General features: G+C 49.5%; 1 protein-coding gene across 1 annotated transcript in view; it reads right to left on the bottom strand.

Annotated features, from left to right (window-relative positions):
• The window catches only part of LOC144497798 (collagen alpha-1(XI) chain-like), a 494,895-nt gene that overhangs the window by 142,887 nt on the left and 330,982 nt on the right, over window positions 1–21,026 (bottom strand). Inside the window, exons 23-26 of the mRNA XM_078219235.1 lie at window positions 15,142–15,195; window positions 12,265–12,372; window positions 3,069–3,158; window positions 1,985–2,038 (exon numbers count right to left, since the gene is read on the bottom strand). Coding sequence (XP_078075361.1) covers window positions 1,985–2,038; window positions 3,069–3,158; window positions 12,265–12,372; window positions 15,142–15,195 — 306 coding nt within the window. The remainder of the gene's footprint in view (window positions 1–1,984; window positions 2,039–3,068; window positions 3,159–12,264; window positions 12,373–15,141; window positions 15,196–21,026) is intronic.

Here is a 21,026-nt window from a genome sequence, read left to right as displayed (position 1 = left end):
CTTGCCAGAGTGGGTAGGAACCTGGTCACTACTGCTTGAAATACATTTAAATATAATCACCAGGTTTGAGATTGGGTGCTCTGGCCTCCTTGTATGCTCCTGCGTACTCCCTCCCTGCCCCGCACCCCCAGTGGGAAATCCAGCGGGCACCAATCTCCCCTGGTCCTGACAAGCGGGAGCCAAGTGCCGTGGACATTGAGGAGTGTGGGCAAGGAGATAAGTACTGCCTCCAACTGTGCCCATTGGCCCCTTGCCAGGCCGCAGGGGAGGGGTCCCTCTTGGAACCTGGTATTTGTGGAGTATGGGAGTGGTCTCATTGCTGGACATTCCCTTCCTGCCCCGGGAAATATGAAAATCACTCCCAGGATGGTGCTTTCAGACAACTTTCTGGTTAAAACCTTTATTATTGTCTGCCTTCTGCAAAACCTTTGAAGTAGCCTGGTCACATGAATATCCATCCCCCTTGAACACCTGGACCCTTCAGAATCACAGCAGCGCTACATTCTATCCTTGGATGATTTCAGAAGCTCCAGGTTTACCCAGACCTCTCTGAAGTAGTTTGATTGACAGGGGTTGCCAGTTTCACTGGGCAGCTCGCCTTGCTTTCTCTCATAAGCCCCAGGTGCTCTGAAAGCTCTTTGAGGCAGTGTGATTGACAGGAGCTTTGAGTTTCACTCAGGAGATTCCCCCTTTCTGGCTGGATGTTTTTATTCATGGAATCAACAGCAGCCCTGCCACCTTAAAACAGTGTCACTGCCACCTTAAAACAGTGTCACTGCCACCTTAAAACAGTGTCACTGCCACCTTAAAACAGTGTCACTGCCACCTTAAAACCGTGTCACTGCCACCTTAAAACAGTGTCACTGCTACCTTAAAACAGTGTCACTGCCACCTTAAAACAGTGTCACTGCCACCTTAAAACAGTGTCACTGCCACCTTAAAACAGTGTTACCAGTAATCCAGGAGTGATACTGTAGTGTAGCGGTTATATTACTAGATTAGCAATCCAGGGGGATAGAGTAGTGTAGTGGTTATATTATTGGATTAGTAATCCGGGGGGTTAGAGTAGTGTAGTGGTTATATTAGCAATCCGGGGGGTTAGAGTAGTGTAGTGGTTATATTATTGGATTAGTAATCCGGGGGGTTAGAGTAGTGTAGTGGTTAATCGAGAGAATTTATTCAAACCGCACCAGGGCTGTTTGCCGATTTGAAATAAATTTAATAATTTTGGGAATGAAATCCTGGTCTGAGTAAAAGTGAGGACAGAATTGTTGGATTGTGAATGTCCTTTGGGTTGGTGGGAAAGTTCCAGTGACTGGAGTCCACACGAACATCCTGTGTCCTGGTTTGGCCATTAATCCAATTCCGTGATTCAGTAACAATTCCCAGGATCGGTGTCGGAGATGTTTCAGAATCGGGAATGCTGCTCAGTGACTCCCTATTCTGGAGAGGTTTGCGATAGGAACAGCGAGGAGCGGCATTGGAAATGTGACTTGGTGTCTTCCTCAGTCACTCCGAGCTGTGAAAACCTGGGCTGCTCGCTCCGAACAGCCGGGGCTCGCTCCGAACAGCCAGCGCTCGCTCCGAACAGCCGGCGCTCGCTCCGAACAGCCGGGGCTCGCTCCGAACAGCCGGCGCTCGCTCCGAACAGCCGGGGCTCGCTCCGAACAGCCGGCGCTCGCTCCGAACAGCCGGCGCTCGCTCCGAACAGCCGGCGCTCGCTCCGAACAGCCGGCGCTCGCTCCGAACAGCCGGGGCTCGCTCCGAACAGCCGGGGCTCGCTCCGAACAGCCGGCGTTCGCTCCGAACAGCCGGCGCTCGCTCCGAACAGCCGGCGCTCGCTCCGAACAGCCGGCGCTCGCTCCGAACAGCTGTCCCATTCCAGTCGGAGAGAGCAGACACAGCTTTCTCCACCCGATCATTCCCATTGGCCAATCCCTGCTGGCCCAGCCACATCACAAAGTGAAGGAACAGAGATACTCACAACTGGACCAGTGGGCCCAATCGACCCTTCACCTCCTTTCAGTCCAGCTGGCCCCTGGGATTGGAAAAAACAACAACACTTTACCATTGATATCATCCTCAAGAAATCAGACCAATCACAAATCAGTTTCCACCTCAGAGCAGAACAGATTTTAATTTGGACTGGAGTTATACTGCAAACTGCAAAGCTGGTTAATGGAAACCGGTTCTAGCCCCTCCCACCTCCTCATTTTCATCTGACAAATCACAATGCTGTTTCGTTTTGCTGATCTTTCAATGATTCAGAACATCCAACAGTGCAGGGTGCGAATATTCAGTTTATACTGCCCCAGTCAGCTGTGGAAAGTGTTATCCAATTCATCCCAATCTTTCCCCAGAATTACACAAATTTCAGTATAAATCCAGTTGCCTTTTGGAAGATCCTGTGAAATTTGACCCTGTCACCCTTTTACAGAGCGCATTCTGGATCAGTGCTCGTGTGAAAATATTCCTCCTCGAGTCCTCTCCTAAAGTTACCATTTTGAGCTCCTCTGAACCTTCTCTGCTCCCAGGAGAACAATCCCAGCTTCTCCAGTCTCTCCACATTCACTGAGGTCCCTCATCCCTGGGAACATTCTAGTAAATCACCTCTGCCCCCTCTCCAAGGCCCTGACATCCCTCCTAAAGTGTGGAACCCAGAACTGGACACTATTCTCCAGCTGGGGTTGACCCAGTATAAAAGTTTCGCCTAATTACCATAATCTTGAGTAAATAAATAGAAGGACAAGTATCCGGTTCGTTTTATTAACAGCTTTAGAACAAGTACCTCGATCTTCAAAGAGTGAAGTACAGATCCCTCCAGTTCCTGAAGCCCCATTCGAGTTGTACCCTGTATTTTTTATTGTCTCTCTGTGTCCTTCCTGTCCCAATCAATCACTTCACATTACTCTGCATTAAGTTTTATCGACTATTTATCTGCCTGTTCTGCCACTCTGTCTCTATCCTCCTGAGATTGATCATCGATTGTTCTTTGTTGATTCCATTTCGGGGTGGGAGGTTGTTTTGAATATTGTGTGTGTAGTTTGCCGTGAGAAGCTTTATTTTACCATTGCTCCGGCGAGACCTCTCTCCCCTGGGAAACCCCGGAGTCCTGGAGGACCGTCCTTCCCAGAAACACCGGATGGACCGGGATCACCCTGCAATAAAAACACAGAAACAAATCTTTCAAACAATCCTGGAATTTAAAATACTAAAACAAGCAACACAGGCACATTTAAATCGTATCGACTTAAAACATTGCCCCCAGTCCCGACTATTCCAATAGTCTCCTAACTGAGCCTCCAATCTCCATCCCACAAAAAACTCCGGCTCCTCCCAAACTCTCCAGTGTGTATCCCACATCCCATTCCCCCCCCCCCCCCCGTGCTCAGTGACCCACACTGCGCCCCCCCTCCCCCCCCGCCCCCAAACCTCCCGTGCTCCCTCTGTGTCCTGGTCCCACCCTATCTCTGTCACCTCTTCCAGCACTGCAACCTTGTTGCTCAGAAGGGAAGGGGGGAGAGGAGTAGAGGATTAGTCATTGGGGACTCCATAGTTAAAGGGACAGATAGGAGATTCTGTGGGAACGAGAGAGACTCGCGGTTGGCGCGTTGCCTCCCAGGTGCCGGGGTCCGCGATGTCTCGGATTGTGTTTTCGGGATTCTTAAGGGGGAGGGGGACCAGCCCCAAGTTGTGGTTCACATCGGCACCCAAGACATAGGTAGGAAATGGGATGGGGATATTAGGCAGAAATTCAGGGAGTTAGGGTGGAAGCTTAGGGCTAGAACAAACAGAGTTGTTATCTCTGGTTTGTTACCCGTGCCACGTGATAGTGAGGAGAGGAATAGGGAGAGAGAGCAGTTGAACACGTGGCTACAGGGATGGTGCAGGAGGGAGGGATTCAGATACCTGGACAATTGGGGCTCTTTCTGGGGTAGGTGGGACCTCTACAAACGGGATAGTCTGCATCTGAACCAGAGGGATACCAATATCTTGGGGGGGGAAATTTGCTAATGCTCTTCGGGAGGGTTTAAACTAATTCAGCAGGGGGGTGGGTACCTGAGTTGTAGCTCTGGTGTACAGGAGGTTGAGAGTAGTGAGGTCATGGATAAGGTTTCAGGGTCGCAGGAGTGTACTGGCAGGCAGGAAGGCGGTTTGAAGTGTGTATACTTCAACGCCAGGAGCATCCGGAATAAGGTGGGTGAGCTTGCAGCATGGGTTGGTACCTGGGATTTCGATGTTGTAGCCATCTCGGAGACATGGATAGAGCAGGGACAGGAATGGTTGTTGCAAGTTCCAGGGTTTAGACGTTTCAGTAAGTGCAGGGAAGGTGGTAAAAGGGGGGGAGGTGTGGCATTGTTAGTCAAGGACAGTATTACGGTGGCAGAAAGGACATTTGATGAGGACTCGTCTACTGAGGTAGTATGGGCTGAGGTTAGAAACAGGAAAGGAGAGGTCACCCTGTTGGGAGTTTTTTATTGACCTCCGAAAAGTTCCAGAGATGTAGAGGAAAGGATTGCAAAGATGATTCTGGATAGGAGCGAAAGTAACAGGGTAGTTGTACTGGGGGACTTTAACTTTGCAAATATTGACTGGAAAAGCTATAGTTCGATTGGGAGAGGCTGTTTGAGGGTAAATCCACATCTGGCATGTGGGAGTTTTTTAAGGAACAGTTGTTCGGGCTACAGGACAGGCATGTGCCTGTAAAAAAGAAGGATAGAAAGGGTAGGATTCGAAAACCGTGGATAACCAGGGAAATTGAGGGACTGGTCAAAAAGAAAAGAGAGGCGTATGTTAGGTCCAGGCAGCTAAAAACGGAGGGAGCACTGGAGGAGTACAAAGAAAGTAGGAAAGAACTCAAACAGGGAATTAGAAGGGCAAAAAGGGGTCACGAAATGTCCTTGGCAGACAGGATTAAGGAGAATCCCAAGGCATTTTATTCATACGTTAGGAACAAAAGAGTTGTCAGGGAAAAAATCGGACCTCTCAGGGACAAAAGTGGGGAATTATGCTTGGAGCCCAAAGAAGGAGGGGAGATCCTAAATGAATACTTTGCGTCGGTATTCACAAAGGAGAGGGATGTGTTGACTGGGAGTGTCTCGGAGGGGAGTGTTGAACCGTTGGAGAAAATCTCCATTACAAGGGAGGAAGTGTTAGGTTTGTTAGAGAATATAAAGACTGACAAATCCCCAGGGCCTGATGGAATCTATCCCAGGCTGCTCAGGGAGACGAGAGATGAAATCTCTGGGCCTCTGACGCAAATCTTTGTCTCGTCACTGGACACAGGTGAGATCCCAGAGGATTGGAGGATAGCTAATGTGGTCCCGTTATTTAAGAAGGGTAGGAAGGATAACCCGGGAAATTATAGGCCGGTGAGCTTGACGTCCGTGGTGGGGAAGTTGTTGGAGAAGATTCTTAGAGATAGGATGTATGCGCATTTAGAAAGGAATAAACTCATTCACGATAGTCAGCATGGTTTTGTGAGAGGGAGGTCATGCCTCACTAACCTGGTGGAGTTTTTTGAAGAAGTGACCAAAATGGTTGACGAGGGAAGGGCCGTGGATGTTGTCTATATGGACTTTAGTAAAGCGTTTGACAAAGTCCCTCATGGTAGGCTGGTGAAAAAGGTTGGATCTCATGGGATAAAGGGGGAGGTGGCTAGATGGGTGGAGAACTGGCTTGGTCACAGAAGACAGAGGGTGGTAGTGGAAGGGTCTTTTTCCGGCTGGAGGCCTGTGACGAGTGGTGTTCCGCAGGGCTCTGTATTGGGACCTCTGCTGTTTGTGATTTATATAAACGATCTGGAAGAATGTGTAACTGGGGTGATCAGTAAGTTTGCGGACGACACAAAATTGGCAGGACTTGCAGATAGTGAGGAGCATTGTCAGAAGCTACAGAAGGATATAGATAGGCTGGAAATGTGGGCAAAGAAATGGCAGATGGAGTTCAATCCTGATGAATGCGAATTGATGCATTTTGGTAGAACGAATGTGGGGAGGAGCTATATGATAAATGGCAGAACCATAAAGGGTGTAGATACGCAGAGGAACCTGGATGTGCAAGTCCACAGATCCTTGAAGGTGACGTCACAGGTGGAGAAGGTGGTGAAGAAGGCATATGGCATGCTTGCCTTTATTAGGACGGGGCATAGAGTATAAAAGTTGGGGTCTGATGTTGCAGATGTATAGAATGTTGGTTCGGCCGCATTTGGAATACTGCGTTCAGTTCTGGTCGCCACACTACCAGAAGGACGTGGAGGCTTTGGAGAGAGTACAGAGGAGGTTTACCAGGATGTTGCCTGGTATGGAGGGGCTTAGTTATGAGGAGAGATTGGGAATACTGGGGTTGTTCTCCCTGGAAAGACGGAGGATGAGGGGAGACTTAATAGAGGTGTATAAAATTATGAAAGGCATAGATAGGATGAACGGTGGGAAGCTTTTCCCCAGGTTGGTGGTGACATTCACGAGGGGTCATAGGTTCAAGGTGAAGGGGGGGAGGTTTAACACAGATATCAGAAGGACATCTTTTACACAGAGGGTGGTGGGGGCCTGGAATGCGCTGCCAGGCAGGGTGGTGGAGGCAGACACTCTGGGAACGTTTAAGACTTATCTAGACAGCCATATGAACGGAGTGGGAATGGAGGGATACAACAGAATGGTCTAGTTTGGACCAGGGAGCGGCGCGGGCTTGGAGGGCCAAAGGGCCTGTTCCTGTGCTGTATTGTTCTTTGTTCTGGTCGCCTCATTACAGGAAGGATGTGGAAAAGATTGAAAGGGTGCAGAGGAGATTTACAAGGATGTTGCCTGGATTGAGTGGCATGCCTTATGAGGATAGGCTGAGGGAGCTCGGTCTTTTCTCCTTGGAGAGACGTAGGATGAGAGGAGACCTTATAGAGGTATATAAGATGTTGAGAGGCATAGATCGGGTGGACTCTCAGAGGTTTTTTCCCAGGGTGGAAATGGCTGCTACGAGAGGACACAGGTTTAAGGTGCTGGGGGGTAGGTACAGGGGAAATGTTCGGGGGATGTTTTTCACACAGAGGGTGGTGGGCGAGTGGAATCGGTTGTCGTCAGTGGTGGTGGAGGCAAACTCAATCGGGTCTTTTAAGAGACTCCTGGATGAGTACATGGGACTTAATAGGATGGAGGGTTATAGGTAGGCCTAAAAGGTAGGGATATGTTCGGCACAACTTGTGGGACGGAGGGCCTGTTTTGTGCTGTAGTTTTCTATGTTTCTATGTTTATGTTTACCAGAATAAGACAAGGAGAGATAGCAGCAGAAGTAGGCCATTTGGCCCATTGAGTTGCTCCTAAGGACCCGAGTTCAAATCCAACCTTGGAACAATTGGAAAATTGGAATTGGGTTTAATAATTTTGTGAATGAATTTGAGTTTCAGTGGAAGCGTGAACTTAATCACTTTGCTGATAAGAATAAAAAAGCAGAATAATTTTTCTAAGGTGTGAATCTTTGAAATGATGATGTTTATAGAGATCTGGGTGTGTCTGTATAAGGAGCACGGAAAGGCAGCATGCAGGTGCAGCAAGCAATGAGGAAAGCAATGACATGTCGGTCTTTATTGCAAGAGGATTGGAATACAAGAATAAAGAATACCTGTTCCAATTGGACAGGGCTTCAGTGAGGCATTGTTGGTCAGGGAAAATGTTACAGCGGTACTCAGGCAGGATAGATTAGGGAGCTTGTCTACAGAGGCCCTATGGGTGGAGCTGAGAAACAAGAAAGGTATGACCATATTAATGGGGTTGTATTATAGACCACCCAATAGTCAGTGAGAATTGGAGGGGCAAATCAGCAGAGAGATACCTGACAACTGCAAGAAACACAAAGTTGTGAGAGGCGGGGATTTTAATTTTCCACATATAGATTGGGACTCGCATACTGTTAAAGGTTTAGATGGGGTAGAGTTTGTAACATGTGTTCAGGAGAATTTTCTACATCAGTATATAGAGGTGCCAACTAGAGAGGATGCGATATTGGATCTCCTATTGGGAAATGAGTTAGGGCAGGTGATGGATGTGAGTGTGAGGGAACACTTTGGATCCAGTGATCATAATGCCATTAGTTTCAACCTGATCGTGGATAAGGATAGATCTGGTCCTCGGGTTGAAGTTCTGAACTGGAAAAAGGCCAAATTTGATGAAATGAGAAGGGATCTGGGAAGTGTGGATTGGCACAGGCTGTTCTCTGGTAAGGATGTAAATGGAAAGTGGGAGGCCTTCAAAGGAGAAATTTTGAGAGTGCAGAGTTTGTATGTTCCTGTCAGGATTAAAGGCAAAGTAAATCGGAATAAGGAACCTTGGTTCTCGAGGGATATTGTAACACTGATTAAGAGGAAGAGAGAGTTGTATGAAATGTACAGGCAGCAAGGAACAGATCAGATGCTCGAGGAGTATAAAAAGTGCAAGAAGCTACTTAAGAGGGAAATCAGGAGGGCTAAAAGAAGACATGAGGTTGCTTTGGCAGACAGAGTGAAGGAAAATCCAAAGAGCTTCTATAGGTATGTTAGGAGCAAAAGGATAGTGAGGGATAAAATTGGTCCTCTTGAAGACCAGAGTGGTAGACTGCGTATGGAACCAAAAGAGATGGGGGAGATACTAAATGGCTTTTTTGCATCCGTATTTACTGAGGAAACGGGCATGGAGTCTACGGAAATAGGGCAAACAGGTAGGGAGGTCATGGAACCTTTACAGATTAAAGGGGAGGAGGTGCTCGCTGTCATGAGGCAAATCAGAGTGGATAAATCCCCAGGGCCGGACAGGGTATTCCCACGGACCTTGAGGGAAGCTGGTGTTGAACTTGCAGGGGCCCTGGCAGACATATTTAAAATGTCAGTATTCACGGGGGAGGTGCCGGATGATTGGAGGGTGGCTCATGTTGTTCCGTTGTTTAAAAAAGGTTCCAAAAGAAATCCGGGAAATTATAGGCCAGTAAGTTTGACGTCGGTGGTGGGCAAGTTATTGGAAGGTGTGATAAGGGATAGGATCTACAAATATTTGGATAGACAGGGACTTATTAGGGAGAGTCAACATGGCTTTGTGCGTGGTAGGTCATGTTTGACCAATCTATTAGAGTTTTTCGAGGAGGTTACCAGGAAAGTGGATGAAGGGAAGGCGGTGGATGTTGTCTACCTGGATTTCAGCAAGGCCTTTGACAAGGTCCCTCATGGGAGGTTAGTTAGGAAGGTTCAGTTGCTAGGTATACATGGGGAGGTAGTAAATTGGATTAGACACTGGCTCAATGGAAGAAACCAGAGAGTGGTTGTGGAGGATTGCTTCTCTGAGTGGAGGATTGTGAGTAGTGGTGTGCCGCAGGGATCGGTGTTGGGTCCATTGTTGTTTGTCATCTATATCAATGATCTGGATGATAATGTGGTAAATTGGATCAGCAGGTTTGCTGATGATACAAAGATTGGAGGTGTAGTAGACAGTGAGGAAGGTTTTCAAAGCTTGCAGAGAGATTTGGACCAACTAGAAAAATGGGCTGAAAAATGGCAAATGGAATTTAATGCAGACAAGTGTGAGATATTGCACATTGGAAGGACAAACCAAAGTAGAACGTACAGGGTAAATGGTAGGACTCTGAAGAGTGCAGTTGAACAGAGAGATCTGGGAATACAGGTACAGAATTCCCTAAAAGTGACGTCACAGGTGGATAGGGTCGTAAAGAGTGCCTTTGGTACATTGGCCTTTATAAATCGGAGTATCAAGTATAAAAGTTGGAGTGTTATGGTAAGGTTATATAAGGCATTGGTGAGGCCGAATTTGGAGTATTGTGTACAGTTTTGGTCACCTAGTTACAGGAAGGATGTAAATAAGATTGAAAGAGTGCAGAGAAGGTTCACAAGGATGTTGCCGGGACTTGAGAAGCTGAGTTACAGAGAGAGATTGAATAGGTTGGGACTTTATTCCATGGAGTGTAGAAGATTGAGGGGAGATTTGATAGAGGTGGATAAGATTTTGATGGGTATAGATAGAGTGAATGCAAGCAGGCTTTTTCCGCTGAGGATAGGGGAGAAAAAAACCAGAGGGCATGGGTTAAGGGTGAAAGGAGAAAAGTTTAAAGGGAATATTAGGGGGGGCTTCTTCACGCAGAGAGTGGTGGGTGTGTGGAATGAGCTGCCGGATAAAGTGGTAAATGCGGGGTCACTTTTAACATTTAAGAAAAACTTGGACAGGTTCATGGATGAGAGGGGTGTGGAGGGATATGGTCCAAGTGCAGGTCAGTGGGACTAGGCATAAAATGGTTCGGCACAGACAAGAAGGGCCAAAAGGCCTGTTTCTGAGCTGTAATTTTCTATGGTTCTATGGAGACCGCTACTGGCACACTGAGGGCAGTTTTGGTCTCCACATTTAAGGAAAGATAGACTTATATTGGAGGTGATACAGCAAAGGTTTACTGGATGAGAGGGTTATCCAACGATGAGAGGCTGATTAAATTGGGTTTATATTCTCTGGAGTTTAGAGAAAGAGAAGTGATCTCATTAAAACGTGTAACATTCTGAATGGGTTTAATAGGATAGAAGAGAGATTGGTCTCCCCTGGCTGGGGAATCTAATCCCACCCACTCCATCTGATGAAGGAGCAGCGCTCCAAAAGCTAGTGGCTTTGCTACCAAATAAACCTGTTGAACTTTAACCTGGTGTTGTTAGACTCCTTACTGGGGAATCTAACCCATGGGGGCACTGACTCTGGATAAGGGATTGATTATTTGGGCAGAGATGAGGAGAAATGTCCTCACTCGGGTCTTTGCAAATCTTTGGAACTCCACCAGGGGTCTGTTATATTGAAGATTGAGATCAATAGACTTTGAGAATTGTGGAGTGGGTGGGATTGTGAGACAGAAGATCAGATATAATCACATTGAATCCCAGAGCAGACTCGATGGGCCTAATGGGCTACTCCTGCTCCTGTGATTTGGATTGCTGTGGAGCTTGGGGGTTGGAGTTGGTTGGGATTTGGGCATTTGGAGGAGTCATAGTCAGAGAGTGCAGTAAAGGGTCTTCAGCCCATCGAGTCTGCACCAACAATAACTACTACTAAACTCATGCTAATCCTACTTTCCTGCACTTGTCCCCACATCCCTGAATGTTATGATGTTTCAAGTGTTCATTGAAATATTTTTAAAGGTTGTAATGTTTCCGGCCTTCACTACCTGCCCAGGCAGTGCATTCCAGATTCCCACCACCCTCTGAGGCAAAAGGTTTTTTCTCAAATCCCCTCTGAACCTCCTGCCGCTCACCCTAAAACTCTGCTCCCTTGTGACTGACCCCTCAACCAACGGGAACAGCTGCTCCCTATTCACCCTGTCCATACCCCTCATAAGCTTATACACCTCAATCATGTCCCCCCTCAGTCTTCTCTGCTCGAGAGAAAACAATCCAAGCCTATCCAGTCTCTCCTTATAGCTCAAACGTCCCATCCCTTGGTGAATCTCCTCTGTACCCCCTCTAGTGTAATCACATCCTTCCTATAGTTCAGTGTTTTGTGGGGTGTTTAGCTGGCTGGGGGTTTTGGGGGTACTCAGTGGTTTGTGGGACTGGTTAGTGGGGGTGAGGTAGGGGCTGATTGAATTATTCCCCATTTATGAACAGTTGGAGATTGAGTAATGACAGTGAATCAGCAACTTGAGGAGAGATTGGGTAAACTGGGGTTGTTCTCACTGGAAAGATGGAGGATGAGGGGTGACCTAATAGAGGTGTATAAAATTATGAAAGGCATAGATAGGGTGAAAGGTGGGAAGCTTTTTCCCAGGTCAGTGGTGACGTGCACGAGGGGTCATAGGTTCAAGGTGAGGGGGGGGAGGTTTAACACGGATATCAGAAGGACGTATTTTACACAGAGGGTGGTGGGGGCCTGGAATGCGCTGCCGGGCAAGGTGGTGGAGGCGGACACACTGGGAACGTCTAAGACTTATCTGGATAGCCACATGAACGGAGTGGGAATGGAGGGATACAAAAGAATGGTCTAGTTTGGACCAGGGAGCGGCGCGGGCTTGGAGGGCCGAAGGGCCTGTTCCTGTGCTGTATTGTTCTTTGTTCTTCAGTAACAAGATATCAGGATGAACACAAGATGATCACCCTGACCCTAACCTGATGAAGCCAAACTCACAACGTTCGTTCTATTCGCTTTCCACAGATGCTGTCAGGCCTGCTGAGATGTTCCAGCATTTTTTGTTTTTCTTGTGACCCTGATGCTAAGACTGGCTCTGCCTCCCTGGCCCAGTGGACCCACACCCAGCAACACTTACCTTAGCACCTTCCTTTCCTGCAGATCCTGGGAGGCCTTGTTCTCCTGGTGGCCCAGGTGGACCTGGGTGTCCTCTCTCGCCTAATGGTCCTGTCTCTCCAGTCGAACCCTAACACAAACAACAAGAGGTACAGAAGCAATGGACACCAGGAATCAACAATAGACATCATTCCCTTTTAATCACTAATCATCAAATCAAACATGAAGGAGTGAGGATTCCTGTTCACCAGTCGGCAAAATGAAGAAGTTATCCTGAAATTAAAACCATCAATTCTGGATTGGCTGCAGAAAAGAACTGGTTATAACACAGAGATATTCTCTCATTAAGAGGAGAATTTATTGCCACAGTTTATGGAAGATTGATTAATAATAATTATTAAACAATTGTCACGGCTGTGGGCAGACAGCAGATTTTAAGCACTGGATGGTTGGCCATATATTTATCAGAGAGGTTTGATTTGTGTTCACCGGGGTGGGGAGAGAGAGTGGGCTGCGAGAAACCTGCAGGAAAGATTAAACAGGCTGGGGCTCTTTTCTCGAAGAACAGGAACGCTGAGGGGTAACGCTCCCACAGGGAGTGGGGAGAATGTGGGACTCGCTCCCACAGGGAGTGGGGAGAATGCGGGACGCGCTTCCATGGGGAGTGGAGAAAATCTGGGACTCACTGCCACAGGGAGTGGGGAGAATGTGGGACTCGCCCCCCCAGGGAGTGGGGAGAATGTGGGACTCGATCCCATGGGGAGTGGTTCATTACTGAATCGTATTGAAGCTGGATGCTGGATAAACACCTGGGGCAGAAAGGAATAGAAAGTGATGCTGACAGGATGAGAGGAAGAGGGGGTGGGAGGAGTATCACGTGGAGCACTCACAGAGCAGATGGGCCAAATGGCTTGTTTCTGTTCTGGAAATTCAGTATAGTTCTGTCTGTGCTCTTTGGGTTTCGGCTCAGGACTTGCTGATGATCTTTGAAGATGTTGCGTCCTGTATTTCCAGCAATGACTCTGATTCCCGACAGAAATGGTGTCACTCTCCTCTTCACTCCCCAGTCAGGGAGTGGAGATAAAGTTCTGCCAGTTCCCCATCCCTGAGGAATCCCTGGGTGGTGAAGAATTTGAAGAGGATTGGAGGCGGCTGCTGTATTCAGGAGTCAGACTGCACTGAGACCAGGAGCGTGGAGTGTGAGAAAACGTGACGCCTTCTATCAGAACCATGATGGAACAAGGGGCGGCACGGTGACACGGTGGTTAGCACTGCTGCCGCACAGCGCCTGGGACACGGATTCGATTCCTGGCTTGGGTCACTGTCTGTGTGGAGTCTGCACGTTCTCCCCGTGTCTGTGTGGGTTTCCTCCCACAGTCTGAAACACGTGCTAGTTCGGTGCATTGACCCAAATAGGCGCCGGAGTGTGGCGACTAGGGGAATTTCACAATAACTTTATTGCAGTGTTAATGTCAGCCTTACTTGTGACAAATAAATAAACTTTACTTTAACTTTACAAGGTCATCACACCAGATCCAGGCTTCACCTTCAACCCCATTCATTTCAAAATTGGACAAGCAACTATTAGGACAACAATACAGGTTCATAGGGAAAGGGCAGTGGTGTTTTCTGAGATAAATTGTTCATGCAAAGAGCGATCACAGACTCGATGGGCTGCATGGTCTCCCTCCGTGGCCGTAACCATTCTACATCCTGGTATGATCCAATGGTCAGGGAGTTATTGTCCAATCACGGAGATTAATCTCTATCAGTGAGTCTCCCCCCTCCCGGAGTGGGGCTGAGGAAACCCCCACTGGGCGAGAGCTTGGGGAACCAGAGGCCCAAAGTCACCTGTTGCTCCTAAACTCGCTGCACTCACCACACCTCATGTCTCCAGTTACTCTCATACTGGAGCCCAAAGTGCCATTTTCTCGAAATCTCTCTAATTTGTATTTGCGTGAATCAGTACTAACAGCTTCGACCGTCTCCCCGGGGAGCCTCTTCCAGAGATTAATCACCCACTCACTGCATCCCCAGATTAATTTGAAACTTCCCCCTTCAGACTCAGGCCGAGTTCTCTGGATCGACTGTTCTGGACACAAAAAACAAAGAACAATACAGGAACAGGCCCTTCAGCCCTCCAAGCCTGCGCCAATCATGATGCCTGCCTAAACTAAAACCGTATGCACTTACAGAGTCCGTATCCTTCCATTCCCATCCTATTCATGTATTCATCTAGTTGCCCTTGACTACCTTATCCACCTGTGTTGCCACTTTCAGTGAGCGGTGGACATGTACACCCAGATCCCTCTGCCTGTCAATACTCCGAAGGGTTCTACCATTTACTGTATGATTCCTACATGCATTGGACCTTCCAAAATGCATTATCTCGCACTTGTCCGGATTAAACTCCATCTGCCATTTCTCCGTCCAAGTCTCCAACCGGTCTATATCTTGCTGTATCCTCTGACAATCCTCTTCACTATCCGCAACTCCACAGGGAGACAGCGGCTCCTGCCCAACTTTATCCAATCCTTTTCCATTCTAAAAACAGTGATCACATCACCTCTCGGCCTTCTCTGTTCCAAAGGAAGTTGGGGGAAAGTCAGTGTGTTCCAGGCTGAAGCAAAGTGTTGGATTCTCCAATCTCCAGCAGGTTAAACGGAAGGAATTGGACAGAGCTGGTTCCGTCTGCACAGAGCACAGGTCTGTTCCAGAATTTACCATCAGATCAATGAGATGCCACAAGGGGAGGAAAACTAGGAGCAGATTGCCTTTTCATTCGGTGATCGAGAAGACGTCAGACTCAAACAGTCCTGCTCCATTTTATTAATGGTCTCTACGCAACCTCCTTCACTGGCACTAAGCTCCCACACTCAGTCGATAAATTGAGACATACCTGAGGTCCCACCACTCCTCCAGGGCCCGGGGGGCCAGTTTTGCCTTGGAATCCCTGATGGACAGAAATCACACTATTAAATATCACAAATTTGTCATCTTCATCTATAACACTGGGGTACAGTACTGGTGGGGATGGGTCTGTCACTGTATAACACTGGGGTACAGTACTGGTGGGGATGGGTCTGTCACTGTATAACACTGGGGTACAGTACAGGCGGGGTCGGGTCTGTCACTGTATAACACTGGGGTACGGTACTGGTGGGGACGGGTCTGTCACTGAGTAACACTGGGGTACAGTACTGGTGGGGATGGGTCTGTCACTGTATAACACTGGGGTACAGAACTGGTGGGGACGGGTCTGTCACTGTATAACACTGCGGTACAGTACTGGTGGGGACGGGTCTGTCACTGTATAACACTGGGGTACAGTACTGGTGGGGACGGGTCTGTCACTGTATAACACTGGGGTACAGTACTGGTGGGGGCGGGTCTGTCACTGTATAACACTGGGGTACAGTACTGGTGGGGACGGGTCTGTCACTGTATAACACTGGGGTACAGTACTGGTGGGGACGGGTCTGTCACTGTATAACACTGGGGTACAGTACTACTGGGGATGGGTCTGTCACTGTGTAACACCACTGGGGTACAGTACTGGTGGGGACGGGTCTGTCGCTGTATAACACTGGGGTACAGTACTGGTGGGGACGGGTCTGTCACTGTATAACACTGGGGTACAGTACTGGTGGGGACGGGTCTGTCACTGTATAACACTGGGGTACAGTACTTGTCGGAACGGGCCTGTCGTTGTGTAACACTGGGGTATAGTACCGGTGGGGACGGGTCTGTCACTGTAGAACACTGGGGTACAGTACTGGTGGGGATGGGGCTGTCACTGTATAACACTGGGGTACAGTACTGGTGGGGAGGGGTCTGTCACTGTATAACACTGGGGTACAGTAATGGTGGGGACGGGTCTGTCACTGTATAACACTGGGGGACAGTACTGGTGGGGACGGGTCTGTCACTGTATAACACTGGGGTACAGTACTGGTGGGGACGGGTCTGTAACTGTATAACACTGGGGGACAGTACTGGTGGGGACGGGTCTGTCACTTTATAACACTGGGGTACAGTACTGGTGGGGACGGGTCTGTAACTGTATAACACTGGGATACACTGCTGGTGGGGACGGGTCTGTCACTGTATAACACTGGGGTACAGTACTGGTGGGGACGGGTCTGTCACTGTATAACACTGGGGTACAGTACTGGTGGGGATGGGTCTGTCACTGTATAACACTGGGGTACCGTACTGGTGGGGATGGGTCTGTCACTGTATAACACTGGGGTACAGTACTGGTGGGGACGGGTCTGTCACTGTATCACACTGGGGTACAGTACTGGTGGGGACGGGTCTGTCACTGTGTATAACAGGGGTACAGTACTGGTGGGGACGAGTCTGTCACCTATAACACTGGGGTACAGTACTGGTGGGGACGGGTCTGTCACTGTATTACACTGGGGTACAGTACTGGTGGGGACGGGTCTGTCACTGTATAACACTGGGGTAGAGTACTGGTAGGGAGGGTCTGTTGCTGTATAACACTGGGGTACAGTACTGGTGGGGACGGGTCTGTTGCTGTGTAACACTGGGGTACAGTACTGGTAGGGAGGGTCTGTTGCTGTATAACACTGGGGTACAGTACTGGTGGAGACGGGTCTGTTGCTGTATAACACTGGGGTACAGTACTGGTGGGGACGGGTCTGTCACTGTGTAACACTGGGGTACAGTACTGGTAGGAGGGTCTGTTGCTGTACAACACTGGGGTACAGTACTGGTGGGGACGGGTCTGTCACTGTATAACACTGGGGTACAGTACTGGTGGGGACGGGTCTGTCACTGTATAACACTGGGGTACAGTACTGGTGGGGACGGGTCTATCACTGTGTAACACTGGGGTACAGTACTGGTAGGAGGGTCTGTTGCTGTACAACACTGGGGTACAGTACTGGTGGGGACGGGTCTGTCACTGTATAACACTGGGGTACAGTACTGGTGGGGACGGGTCTGTCACTGTATAACACTGGGGTACAGTACTGGTGGGGACAGGTCTGTCTCTGTATAACACTGGGGTACAGTACTGGTGGGACGGGATCTTTCACTGTATAACACTGGGGTACAGTACTGGTGAGGACGGGTCTGTCACTGTATAACACTGGGGTACAGTACTGGTGGGGACGGGTCTGTCATTGTGTAACACTGGGGTACAGTACTCGTGGGGACGGGTCTGTCACTGTATAACACTGGGGTACAGTACTGGTGGGGACGAGTCTGTCACTATAACACTGGGGTTGAGTACTGGTGGGGATGGGTCTGTCACTGTATAACACTGGGGTACAGTACTGGTGGGGACGGGTCTGTCACTGTATAACACTGGGGTACAGTACTGGCGGTGACGGGTCTGTCACTGTATAACTCTGGGGTACAGTACTGGTGGGGACAGGTCTGTTGCTGTATAACACTGCGATACACTGCTGGTGGGGACGGGTCTGTCACAGTATAACACTGGGGTACAGTACTGGTGGGGATGGGTCTGTCACTGTATAACACTGGGGTACAGTACTGGTGGGGACGGGTCTGTCACTGTATCACACTGGGGTACAGTACTGGTGGGGACGGGTCTGTCACTGTGTATAACAGGGGTACAGTACTGGTGGGGACGAGTCTGTCACCTATAACACTGGGGTACAGTACTGGTGGGGACGGGTCTGTCACTGTATTACACTGGGGTACAGTACTGGTGGGGACGGGTCTGTCACTGTATAACACTGGGGTAGAGTACTGGTAGGGAGGGTCTGTTGCTGTATAACACTGGGGTACAGTACTGGTGGGGACGGGTCTGTTGCTGTGTAACACTGGGGTACAGTACTGGTAGGGAGGGTCTGTTGCTGTATAACACTGGGGTACAGTACTGGTGGAGACGGGTCTGTTGCTGTATAACACTGGGGTACAGTACTGGTGGGGACGGGTCTGTCACTGTGTAACACTGGGGTACAGTACTGGTAGGAGGGTCTGTTGCTGTACAACACTGGGGTACAGTACTGGTGGGGACGGGTCTGTCACTGTATAACACTGGGGTACAGTACTGGTGGGGACGGGTCTGTCACTGTATAACACTGGGGTACAGTACTGGTGGGGACGGGTCTATCACTGTGTAACACTGGGGTACAGTACTGGTAGGAGGGTCTGTTGCTGTACAACACTGGGGTACAGTACTGGTGGGGACGGGTCTGTCACTGTATAACACTGGGGTACAGTACTGGTGGGGACGGGTCTGTCACTGTATAACACTGGGGTACAGTACTGGTGGGGACAGGTCTGTCTCTGTATAACACTGGGGTACAGTACTGGTGGGACGGGATCTTTCACTGTATAACACTGGGGTACAGTACTGGTGAGGACGGGTCTGTCACTGTATAACACTGGGGTACAGTACTGGTGGGGACGGGTCTGTCATTGTGTAACACTGGGGTACAGTACTCGTGGGGACGGGTCTGTCACTGTATAACACTGGGGTACAGTACTGGTGGGGACGAGTCTGTCACTATAACACTGGGGTTGAGTACTGGTGGGGATGGGTCTGTCACTGTATAACACTGGGGTACAGTACTGGTGGGGACGGGTCTGTCACTGTATAACACTGGGGTACAGTACTGGCGGTGACGGGTCTGTCACTGTATAACTCTGGGGTACAGTACTGCTGGGAACGGGTCTGTCGCTGTATAACCCTGTTGTACAGTACTGGTGGGGACGGGTCTGTAACTGTATAACACTGGGGTACAGTACTGGTGGGGACGGGTCTGTAACTGTATAACATTGGGGTACAGTACTGGTGGGGACGGGTCTGTAACTGTATTACACTGGGGTACAGTACTGGTGGGGACGGGTCTGTCACTGTATAACACTGGGGTACAGTACTGGTGGGGACAGGTCTGTCATTGTATAACACTGGGGTACAGTACTGGTGGGGACGGGTCTGTCACTGTGTAACTTTGGGGTACAGTACTGGTAGGGAGGGTCTGTTGCTGTACAATACTGGGGTACAGTACTGGTGGGGACAGGTCTGTCACTGTATAATACTGGGGTACAGTACTGGTGGGGACGGGTCTGTCACTGTACAACACTGGGGTACAGTACTGGTGGGGACAGGTCTGTCTCTGTATAACACTGGGGTATAGTACTGGTGGGACGGGATCTGTCACTGTATAACATTGGGGTACAGTAGTGGTGGGGACGGGTCTGTCACTGTATAACACTGGGGTACAGTACTGGTGGGGACGGGTCTGTCACTGTGTAACACTGGGGTACAGTACTGGTGGGGACGGGTCTGTCACTGTGTAACACTGGGGTACAGTACTGGTGGGGACGAGTCTGTCACTATAACACTGGGGTTGAGTACTGGTGGGGATGGGTCTGTCACTGTATAACACTGGGGTACAGTGCTGGTGGGGATGGGTCCGTCACTGTATAACACTGGGGTACAGTACTGGCGGTGACGGGTCTGTCACTGTATAACTCTGGGGTACAGTACTGCTGGGAACGGGTCTGTCGCTGTATAACCCTGTTGTACAGTACTGGTGGTGACGGGTCTGTAACTGTATAACACTGGGGTACAGTACTGGTGGGGACAGGTCTGTCACTGTATAACACTGGGGTACAGTACTGGTGGGGAGGGGTCTGTCACTGTGTAACACTGGGGTACAGTACTGGTGGGGACAGGTCTGTCACTGTATAACACTGGGGTACAGTACTGGTGGGGAGGGGTCTGTCACTGTGTGACACTGGGGTACAGTACTGGTGGGGACGGGTCTGTCACTGTATAACACTGGAGTACAGTATTGGTGGGGGCGGGTCTGTCAGAGTATAACACTGGGGTACAGTACTGGTAGCGAGGGTCTGTTGCTGTATAACACTGGGGTACAGTACTGGTGGGGACGGGTCTGTTGCTGTGTAACACTGGGGTACAGTACTGCTGGGGACAGGTCTGTCACTGTATAACACTGGGGTACAGTACTGGTGGGGACGGGTCTGTCACTGTGTAACACTGGGGTACAGTACTGGTAGGGAGGGTCTGTTGCTGTATAACACTGGGGTACAGTACTGGTGGGGACGGGTCTGTCACTGTATAACACTGGGGTACAGTACTGGTGGGGACAGGTCTGTCTCTGTATAACACTGGGGTACAGTACTGGTGGGACGGGATCTGTCACTGTATGACACTGGGGTACAGTACTGGTGGGGGCGGGTCTGTCACTGTATAACACTGGGGTTCAGTACTGGTGGGGATGGGTCTGTCACTGTATAACACTGGGGTACAGTACTGGTGGGGACGGGTCTGTCACTATAACACTGGGGTACAGTGCTGGTGGGGATGGGTCCGTCAATGTATAACATTGGGGTACGGTACTAGTGGGGACGGGTCTGTCACTGTATAACACTGGGGTACAGTACTGGTGGGGACAGGTCTGTCAATGTGTAACACTGGGGTACAGTACTGGTGGGGACGGGTCTGTCACTGTATAACACTGGGGTACAGTACTGGTGGGGACGGGTCTGTCACTGTATAACACTGGGGTACAGTACTGGTGGGGACGGGTCTGTCACTGTATAACACTGGGGTACAGTACTGGTGGGGACGGGTCTGTAATTGTTTTACACTGGGGTACAGACCCGTCTGCAGGTACAACAGGTGATCAAGAAGGCAAATGGGATGTTGGCCTATATTGCGAGGGGGATAGAATATAAAAGCAGGGATGCCTTGATGCACCTGTACAGGGCATTGGTGAGGCCGCAGCTGGAATACTGTGTGCAGTATTGGTC

This window comes from Mustelus asterias, chromosome 8 (assembly GCF_964213995.1).
Source record: "Mustelus asterias chromosome 8, sMusAst1.hap1.1, whole genome shotgun sequence".
NCBI classification, from domain to species: domain Eukaryota; kingdom Metazoa; phylum Chordata; class Chondrichthyes; order Carcharhiniformes; family Triakidae; genus Mustelus; species Mustelus asterias.
Note: the sequence above shows the minus strand (reverse complement) of the source record. Positions and strands in the feature narration are given on the sequence as shown.